The following is a 10775-nucleotide window of genomic DNA, read 5'->3' as shown; positions in this document are numbered from 1 at the left end:
TTGCATAATACTCATATTTAAAACACAATAAGTTGTAATTACCTGGTTACTCATTAACATTCACCACATTATCCTCGCTATCCACAGTTTCGTCAATGATGATGGTAGGCTGCCCCAAGGTTAGCTCCTTAACTATTAAGAATCAAGCACACAAAAAATAATTATACAAAAAAAGTAAGTTTAACAAGTTAAATATAATATAAATTAGATATATATTAGTACTAACATTCATCTTCCATTCTCTCAATCTCAAGAAAAGTGTCATCAAGGAAAATAGGAGAATGGGAAGACCGAATCCAATCTTGTGTACAAACTAGAGCTTCAACCATTCGAGGAGTTAAGGAAGTTCGGTATGAATTAAGCACACGTCCCCCGGTGCTAAAAGCAGATTCGGAAGCAACTGTAGAAACAGGAATAGCAAGGATATCTCGGGCCATTTTGGCAACGGTTGGATATCGAACTTGGTTCACTTTCCACCAATTCAAAATGTCAAAATTATGGTCAAGCGGTTCACGATCTTCGTTCAAGTATTTGTCTAACTCGGTCTTTTTAACAGTGGTTTCTGAATTTCCCATAGCCATTTCAAAGCGGCGAGTCATGTGTTTTTCAATATCCATCTCCACCTCAAGCCCCCACATAGATGTACTGCTACTTGACAATTTGGACGAGACTTCCTCTTCTTTCATTTTTTGAGGCACATCAGAACTATAGAGATCAAATAAAGCACGCATATTAACCCCTAAGGTTGAAAGAAACTGGTCTGCACTTATTTGATCAAATCTCTCATTCATAACCCACACAATATACTGCCACTTTCGTCTTGGGTCAAGAACCAAAGCAATAAACATAAACTGATTTAGCTTATCAATTTTCCCCCAATACTTCTGATATTTGCTATTCATCTTAAGTGCCATACTTTTAATTGATTCATCAGCATGCTTAGTAAAAGCTTCTATCACAGTACCAATCCCGAGTATCTCATGCATATAAGCGTTACAAGTCACATAACGAGAACCTGAAAACCTCAATGTAGCATCATAAAATATCTTCAAGAATGGCAACAAACTACTTACATTGACCCAATCCGCATCAGTAATCAAACCACCCTCACATCTTTTTAGTTCCTTCTCACATGCAGAATCTTTCAAGATTAAACGAGAGAATGCTTTCTTAAACTTCACGGCACTTTCGAGCATCAAGAAAGTTGAGTTCCATCTTGTCTCAACATCCATGGTAACAAGACTTTTGCTGTCTATCTTTTCCTCTTCAACACAAGATTTAAACTTATTAAGCCTAGCGGGAGATGACCTTACATATTTGACTAGAGCACGAACCTTTTTAATGGAGCAACTAACTTCATTCAAACCATATTTGACAACGAGATTTAAAACATGTGCTGCACATCTCATATGCAAAAAATCTCCATTCAACACACCACAATCCCAATGGTTAAGTATCTTCTTTAAGTGCTGAATTGCTACATCATTAGAACTCGCATTATCCACCGTAATAGTCAAGATATTTTTCAAACCCCATTCAACCATACATTTCTCAACAGCTCTTCCAATCAGCACCCCTGAATGACCCACTATTGGACAAAAATTTACGATTCTCTTTTGTAGACACCAATTATCATCAATAAAGTGAGCCGTCAAGCACATATAATTGATGTTTTGAAGTGATGTCCATGTATCCGTTGTGAGGCATACTCTAGAAGTCAGGTTCTGAAAAACATCAAGAAAATTTTTCCGTTGAGCAATAAAAAGAGCATAACAATCTCTTGTTACAGTAGAACGAGAAATAACAGGAAAATGGGGATTAATCACTTTGATAAATGCTCTAAAACCTTCACGCTCAACAAAAGAAAAAGGTAGTTCATCAATCAGTAACATTCTAACAAGGGACTCCCTAATAGCATCAATATTGAACTCCCACAACCCAGGGACTGCTATTGTTTCAAGAGAACCGTCATCACTAACACGTGTTTTAGACTCTAAATCAAGAATTTTTTGCTTTTTATCAATGTTAGCTGGATATTCTTTGCAACTATTGATGTGATTTCTTAAAGGAGTAGTCCCATTATCACTTCCACAACCAATACTTTTTTGACAATAACGACAATTAGCAAAATCTATTTTATCGCTTTCTTCGAAATGTATCCACATTTTTGATCTCTTTTTCTTGTTTCCAAACATTATAACTTCACTTACATTGGATTGTTTAGGTGCACACGGTGGTTTTCGAGTTCTGGTCTTTTTCGCTTTACTTACAACTTCACTAGCAGCAGCCGCCACATTTTCAGATACGAATTCTACATCAATTTCGTCATTATACTCCTCAAAATAGTTCTCTGCTTTATCCATCTGCAAAATTAATCAGACTATATGAGAGAGTTACAAAATTAATCATATATCAGACTATATGAGAGAGTTACAAAATTTCGTCATATATCAGACTATATGAGAAGTTCTCTGCTTTATCCATCAATTTCGTCATATATCAGAAACAGTAAAAAATAAAAACACAAATTATGCATAAATGCTTTCTAATATGAAAAGTTGCAGCCTAAATAGACAGTAAAAACACACACATTAATACATTATGCATAAATGATTTCTAGTAAAAACACACAATTCATTACAATTTACAAGTATAATCATTAAACAATCAACAAATTTATAATTAATTATAAGCCCTAATCGACCTAGACCCGCAGGGATGAGTGATGACTGCTGAAACTGTTAATACGAATTTACAGATTATTAAAAGCCCTAATTGAGATGAAACTTACCTTGAATTCTTGAAATCTTGAATAGTGAGGATATATGCAGTCACGTACTCACGCAGGGAGGAAGAATGAAGATGACATGAAAGACGATGAAGATTAGATCTAGGGTTCGTGATATTTGAGTCGTGAGAGACTGAGAGAGTGAAACGGTGTGCAATTTTAGATCTAGGGTTATTTGAGTTTTTAAGTCGTGATATATACTGACCAATTAGTTATGACCTGATAATGTAGTGAACTAGTGATGGATATTTTGATGGGCTACTAATAGAAACCCAATGGGCCCTAAAAAAATTAATTATCAGTCCATTAAATTTCGGATATCGGATTATCCGATTATCCGAAAATTTTGAAAAATCGATCCGATATCCGAATCCGAAAATCCGGATATCCGATTTTCGGATATCCGAAAATCCGGATATCCGAATTTTCGGGTATTTTCGGATCGGGTTTTCGGATTATTCGGATTACGGATTCGGATTCGGATATTATGAACACCCCTAATCAAAGGTACAATTCCTTGGTCACGTGGTTAGTAGCCAAAGGATACAAGTGGATCCAGCGAAGATTGACTCTATTAGAAACTGGGAAGCACCTAAGACGCCAAACCAAGTGAGACAATTCTTAGGTCTTGCTGGTTATTATAGGAGATTCATTGAAGGTTTCTCTAAAATTGCACGACTGTTGACTTCCTTAACTCACAAAGGCAAGAAATATGAGTGGCCCGATGTGCATGAAGCTGCATTTCAACTCTTGAAACAAAAACTAACATCTGCTCCTATCCTGTCCCTACCCAAAGGAAATGATGATTTTGTCGTATACTGTGACGCTTCTCGCCAAGGTTTTGGCTGTGTCTTGATGCAATGACAAAAGGTCATTACTTACGCCTCCCGTCAATTAAAGATCCACGAACAAAACTACACCACACATGATTTAGAACTTGGTGCTGTGGTCTTCGCACTCAAAATGTAGAGACACTATCTTTATAGAACCAAGTGTACCATCTTTACTGATCATAAGAGTTTGCAGCATATTTTGAACCAAAAAAAACTCAACAAGAGGCAACGACGCTGGGTTGAGTTATTAAATGATTACGATTGCGACATCCGATATCATCCTGGTAAATCAAATGTAGTGGCTGACGCCCTAAGCCGAAAAGAAAGGGCTAAACCTTTACGAGTCAGAGCTTTAAATCTGATTGTCCATACCAATTTGACTACACAAATTCGAGATGCCCAACTCGAAGCTCTTAAAGAAGAGAATATGAAGGATGAATCTCTTAGAGGTTTAGACAAGCAGTTCGAAATTAAAGGAGATGGAACTCGTTACTTTGCCGGAAGAATTTGGGTCCCAAGAATTGGCGAAGTAAGAAAGAAAGTGCTTGATGAGGCACATAAGACAAGGTATTAGATTCACCCAGGCGCCAACAAGATGTATCATGATTTAAAAATGTTATATTGGTGGCCTGGAATGAAAGCGGATATTGCCACATATGTAGGCATGTGCTTGACTTGCTCTAAGGTTAAAGCTGAACACCAGAAACCTTCTGGACTACTGCAACAGCCTGAGATTCCTGAGTGGAAGTGGGAACGGATTACCATGGATTTATTACCAAGTTGCCTAAGACCGCGAATGGTTATGATACGATTTGGGTGATTGTTGACCGTCTCACCAAATCATCTCACTTTTTATCGATGAAGGAAACTGACAAGTTGAAAAAGCTTGCTCAGTTGTATTTGAAGGAAGTTGTTTCAACGCATGGTGTGCCTGTTTCTATTATTTCGGATCGAGATAGCCGTTTTATTTCTAGATTCTGGAAGTCGTTACAAGAAGCTTTGGGGACGCAGTTAGACATGAGTACTGCTTACCATCCTCAAACAGATGGACAAAGCGAGAGAACGATTCAAACACTCGAGGATATGTTACGAGCCTGTGTTATTGATTTTGGTAAAGGATGGGATCGATTCCTACCATTAGCTGAGTTTTCTTATAATAACATCTACCATTCAAGTATCCAAGCTGCACCGTTCGAGGCACTCTATGGGCGAAAATGTAGATCGACGATCTGTTGGAACGAAGTGGTTGATCGACAGTTGACTGGTCCAGAGATTATCCACGAGACGACCGAACACATTGTAAAGATTAAACAAAGGCTAGAGGCGGCCCAAAGACGTCAAAAGAGCTACGCCAACGTTCGAAGGAAAGATTTAGAATTTCAAGTTGGGGATAGAGTTATGCTAAAGGTGTCACCTTGAAAAGGTGTAATATGCTTCGGCAAAAGAGGAAAGCTGAGCCCAAGATATGTGGGGCCTTTTAAGATCATCGAACGTATTGGGCCAGTGGCCTATCGACTAGAATTACCTGAACAACTCGCTGGAATACATGATACGTTTCATGTGTCGAATTTGAAAAAGTACTTAGCGAAAGAGGACCTTATCATCCCACTTGATGAAATCCAAGTTGACGACAAACTGAACTTTATTGAAAAACCCGCGGAAATCATTGACCGAAACGTCAAAGGACTTCGTCAAAGTAGAATACCAATCGTCAAGGTTCGGTGGAATGCTCACCGAGGACCCGAGACCACGTGGGAACGTGAAGATCACATGAGAGAGAAATATCCTCACTTATTTGCAAACGAAACACCAGCTGACGACAACCACCAAATTTCGGGACGAAATTTCTAATAACGGGAAGGTACTATAACACCCCAACTTTTTCAATCATTTTTATACGAGTAAACTTGAAACTTAGGTTGTCCAAAACAAACTAACCCGGTTAGAAAACCCAAAACTATTGAAAGTAACGAAATAGGTAACGAGGTTACTTAAAGTAACGATCATGGATCATCATCATCAAAAAAAAAAATTTAATAAAATAAAATAATAATAATAATAATTTTTAATCCGAAAATCATTAAATAATAAGTAAAAATTAAGATAACGAAATAAGATAAATACTAAAATTTAAAATTTAGAAACTGTATCCTAAACTGACTCCAACTAATGGGGTTTCATCCTAATCTTAATCAAAGTCTAGATCATTCCTTAAAGCAATTTGAGTTATGATCAAACTCTACTTAATCACCCTATAAAAGGAACCATAAACCTCACCAATTCTCATTCACAAATCTCACAATTCACTCATCAAACTCTCCTCTCTTCTCTTGATTTCGGCAGCCACCATCACCATCACAATCACCACTTTCGACCACCCTCAAACACACATAACCGCCACCCTACAGCTGCTGTTTGCAACCATAAGAACCGCCACCTCCACCACATATTTGCTGTTATTTTGCAGCCGAGAACCACCAACGAATACAACTTTTATGCTGCTATTTTCGAGCAGCTGCTACTGCATCTGTTTTCTGTTTATGTTGGGCAACAAACACGCCACAAAGGCTTGAACATTGCTGCTATTTTGATCTCCGTTTCCTGCTACTATTCAGCCGCAACTCCACCACCATCACTTGTCTCTTTCTTAAAGGTATAAACCATAATCCAAGCTTTTTACTTTAATACTTTGAACATGCTATATCATTCATAATTGAAGTAACCTGCATCTTGCTTTTATGTAAATTAAGAAGTTTATAAGAAGAAAATAATAATAATAAAACTCTATTGCTTTTGGTAAAAGACTACATCATGTGCTCTTGCTTCTCTGCATTCTAAAATCTATACATACATATATATATATATATATACATACATATATATATATATATATATATATATATATATATATATATATACATACATATATATATATATATATATATATATATATATATATATATATATTAGAAATCATGAAGTAACCCATTAACTTACTCAACCTAAAAACAAATACGTGGGTCACCCATGTCCACAAATTTTCTTTCTAGTAAATTGTCCATGACCCCACTACAATTTTAGTCAAACATAATACCAAGTGATAATTCATATACACAATTTATTTAACATCTACTACTTTTGTTTTACTTTAATTGGGGTACTGTTTTGATAAAAAAAAAAAAAAGATAATTCGTTTCCAAATTAATCTATGCGTGGATATATGCAAGTGTGTGTATTTGGGTTTATAAGGAATTTAGTTTATATTCACTTGAAAAGAAAATAGGACAAATATGAAAGAAGAAATTTTGGGAGCTTCGAATCTATAAAAAGAATATGTGTACCTAACTGCTACTAGCTTGTATCATATTCACATGAGTTAAATTATTAATTATTATATATATAATATATTATACGTACATACAACAAGTTAAAAGATTGATGTAGATGATAATAAGATAATGTCACTTTAAGCCCCTAAATTATGTTATATATACTTTTACAAAACTAATTCAAAGTATTTTATATTTACAGTTTCAACCCATAACCACATACGATTTTATGTTCTTAGTACACATAATTTACAAGTACAATATGTCAGAATCTGATTTTATATAACTAATGGAAAGTAAATATTAAACCGAATTTCAAAAATAAAAGTTATTAATATTATTTAATACAATATTATAACTTTTGAACTATATAATATATGTATCATTTACACCAATTATATTATAAGCGTTATTATTAACCAAAATATATATTATATGCTTATAATATATCGTGTTGTATTCCTGTACACACATTTAAAAGTATTAAAACATATGAATTATATAGGTATATAACGAACCATAATCACAAACGGATAACACAGGACTTTCACGAGTCTCACCGCTACTTACGGTCATGAATGGTGTCTAGGTTGCCATTTTGGGATATGGCTGTGGATCTCGAATGTCACGACTTAAAGTCGGATCAAGAGTCCTAGCCCCCGGTTACATCTGGCTATCCATTGACTTACTTGATAGCAACGAGAATTGTTTGAGTTATAAGACATCTAAACTGTGAGAATAGTAACCATTGACAATTATTAAAAGAACATCAGAAATATATATAAATATATTTATCACAAACGCATAACTATAATGATGATGATGATGATGATGACCATGATGATCCAACTAACTTAGACCTAATGATGATAGGTTGACAATTTTGGACTACCGCTGCTATTTGCTATCACACTGTTTACTGTGCTCATAAGGTGAATCATAGCCTCAACTTTTTAACTTTTTTATAAACTGCTTTCGGGGTGAGAATACATGTCTTTTTCTGTTTTACAAGTAGACACAAGTGCTAAACTTAAATTCTATGCTGAGTTATAACCGAAAATCCCTTAGCTTTGGTAACTAGTATTTATCAGTTTAGGAACTGGTGGGCGCAATAGATGTATATGGATCCATAGGGCTTGACATCCCCGTCCGGGCTAGTCGCGCTAGCATAAGTCGGGCGTATACTATTTGAGGTAGTACACAGTGGTTAAGTGTGCTTAGAAACAGGGGTATTAAACAAACGTTAAGGCTTAGTTACCGGGTGCTCAAACTTATAGAATCTTTTTATATTTTAAAGATGCCGGCAAAGCATGCAAACAAACAAATCTTGTGGTCTACACTCTACACTTTACAATACTTAAACCTATGATTCACTCAACCTTTGTGTTGACGTTTTTACATGTTTATTCTCAGGTAATTAGAGAATGCTTCCGCTCTAGCTAGTAAGACAGTAGAGGTCATGCATTTGGATTGAAGACTTGTTTAAACTTTGATAGTGGCATTATGTCTTTTCATTTTAAATACATTTGGTTTTTGATTAGTACTTTGTTGGTTTTTTTTAATTTGAGTATTGTAAACGTTTGGTTTTTGAATAAAATGCCACTATTACTTTGAAAACGTTGCATATAGCTTGCATCGATCAGACTTTGACCTCTGATAATACAGCACGTCATGGACACATTTTGACGGGGTATTACAAGTCTAAAGCTGATCTGATAATTTCAGGCAGGCGGAGTCCCTAATTTCATGGTGATGAAAAATCCTAATTTCGTGGTGGTGAGAAATCCTAATTTCCTCGTGGTGACTAACCAGATCTGAAAACATGTTATGATGATATATTTTTTTATGATAATATTGTTTTAATGATGATTTTGCGGTGGTGATAACTAAGAAACTACATCTGAATATGTAATGTTAATTCTTGTTATTGAGATCAAGAGAATGAAAGTGTCAGTTCGAGAAAAGAGGTCAAGAAAGAAAATCTAAAATGAATGTAGTATTATCAAATCAAAAGAGTAAAAGACCCACATGTGCTTGGCACATCACTGGGATTAATGAAGTAGTTTAACGGTAAAATGACGAAGAGACGTTAATTAAAAAATATTACAATTCAAGGGATTACCAATGAAAAAAATAAAAGTACAGCCACTTGAATTGTACAATCACATGTGATTGGATTTGACATGCATAATCACATGTGATTGACAAGCAAATCACATGCGATTGTAAAAATAAAAAAAAAAATTCAAAAAAAAGATTTTGAAAAAAAAATTCAAAAAAAAAAAATTTCAAAAAAAATTTGAATTTTTTTTTTAATCACATGTGATTTTCACATCACATGTCGCGCTCTTATTGGTCCCTTGGATATCAACTTAATTTATGGATTCAAATGAATATTCCTCTTAGTTTATTAATTTATTAAAAATTAAAACTTACGATACTTTTTTTTTATTCATTTTTCTAAGGTACAGGAAAAGTGTAATTAGAAAAATAATCATTTTCATGATATGATATAAAACAAGTTTCGAGGTTAGTCGCGCGCTGCGATGGCGAACCCCTTATTTTTACGAAAACGTATTGTCGTTTTTGTTTTTTCTATTTAGTTATGGACAATGCTAAACGTAGCCGGGCTACGTTTAAACTTACCATAATTAGGTTTGTAAACTCTCTTTAATTAATTACAAAGTATAATTATTCCTTTTTTAATATGAAGTTTCCTTATATATAATTTTGACAATTATATTATTCATGGCAGGTCTAAGTTATAAAAAGAGTCACAACACGTGAAAAAAGTGGTAAACCACAAGGCGACTAGGCGACTGTAATTGTGTCATTGAAAAATTAATAAATTTGGCTATGTTAGATCATTTAAAGGTAACTCTATAATATTTTGTATTTACTTCTTTTTTCGAAACAACATATCACTATCATTTATATTAGGCAGCTGATTAATTAATTTGCAGTTTAAGCTTTTTACATTATTTTTAAACCTCTTATTTCATAATCTATCCTTAAATCATTATAAATTTCATTACTTAGTCAAATTTATACACATATTGCCATTGCATCAAATAAATTGTATACACATTTTTTGAATATTTTCTATAGAAATTTTAACTTTTGTTGTACATCATTTAACATTTAAGTTGTTTTCTTAAACTTATGATATTTATTTACTTTGAAATTTACTTTTAGTGAAAATGATCGCGAGATACAAAATATATGAAGTAAAATGTATATAATGCAGTTTTTATTTTACAAGCTTTCACCATTTTAGTTAAATCTCCTTTATATAAACTTCAATTTGATTCATTGATTGAGAAACTCAAATGTGATCATACAAAAGATTCATTATTTTCTCAAATTTTTGAAGCGCAAAGGCCACTCTTAATCCCAAGATTCTCCTGTGTTCATACATTTCCTTAACTCGTTTGAATTTGACTAACTTAAACACAATTTACTTCCAAACTCGTTTAGTTTCAACCTTCTCTAATTTATTATATCCATCACACACTATGTGGCAGAATTCAAAACATGAAAACTTGAGGTACCAAACTTGTAATATTTTCCGGTTATTAAAGAAGAAAACACTCCGTGACACGTAAGCTTTCTAATCCACAGTGTTCAACTTTTTTTTTTTTTCTAGAAGCAAAAGAGATCAAAAGACATCATTGATGATACTAGGCATATCGTATATACTTTTCCTCACTTCAAGTATTCAACCAAATTCCTTTTTATTATTTTAATCTTTGCAATCATAACATTTATTTTACAAACCCTTGTGTCGTTTTAAACCATCTTTGACGTTGTCCACCCACAGTTATC

The 10775-nt window shown here is 34.1% G+C and overlaps 1 protein-coding gene across 1 annotated transcript; it reads left to right on the top strand.

The window, feature by feature from the left end:
- Positions 1-3587: 3587 nt before the first annotated feature.
- On the top strand, positions 3588-4195 carry LOC139859406 (uncharacterized). The gene is made up of 2 exons (XM_071848196.1): positions 3588-3626; positions 3758-4195. The coding sequence occupies exons 1-2, from the start codon at positions 3588-3590 to the stop codon at positions 4193-4195; spliced, it is 477 nt and encodes a 158-aa protein (XP_071704297.1).
- Positions 4196-10775: the final 6580 nt, after the last annotated feature.

This window comes from Rutidosis leptorrhynchoides, chromosome 7 (genome assembly GCF_046630445.1).
Source record: "Rutidosis leptorrhynchoides isolate AG116_Rl617_1_P2 chromosome 7, CSIRO_AGI_Rlap_v1, whole genome shotgun sequence".
Classification (NCBI taxonomy): domain Eukaryota; kingdom Viridiplantae; phylum Streptophyta; class Magnoliopsida; order Asterales; family Asteraceae; genus Rutidosis; species Rutidosis leptorrhynchoides.
Note: the sequence above shows the minus strand (reverse complement) of the source record. Positions and strands in the feature narration are given on the sequence as shown.

Bases quoted from the DNA above. Each gene is read 5' to 3' on its own strand.
- LOC139859406 (XM_071848196.1), top strand. From the start codon at position 3,588: ATGATGATTTTGTCGTATACTGTGACGCTTCTCGCCAAG. The intron at 3,627-3,757 runs GTTTTGGCTGTG...CTCAAAATGTAG, and splicing joins CTGTGACGCTTCTCGCCAAG to AGACACTATCTTTATAGAAC.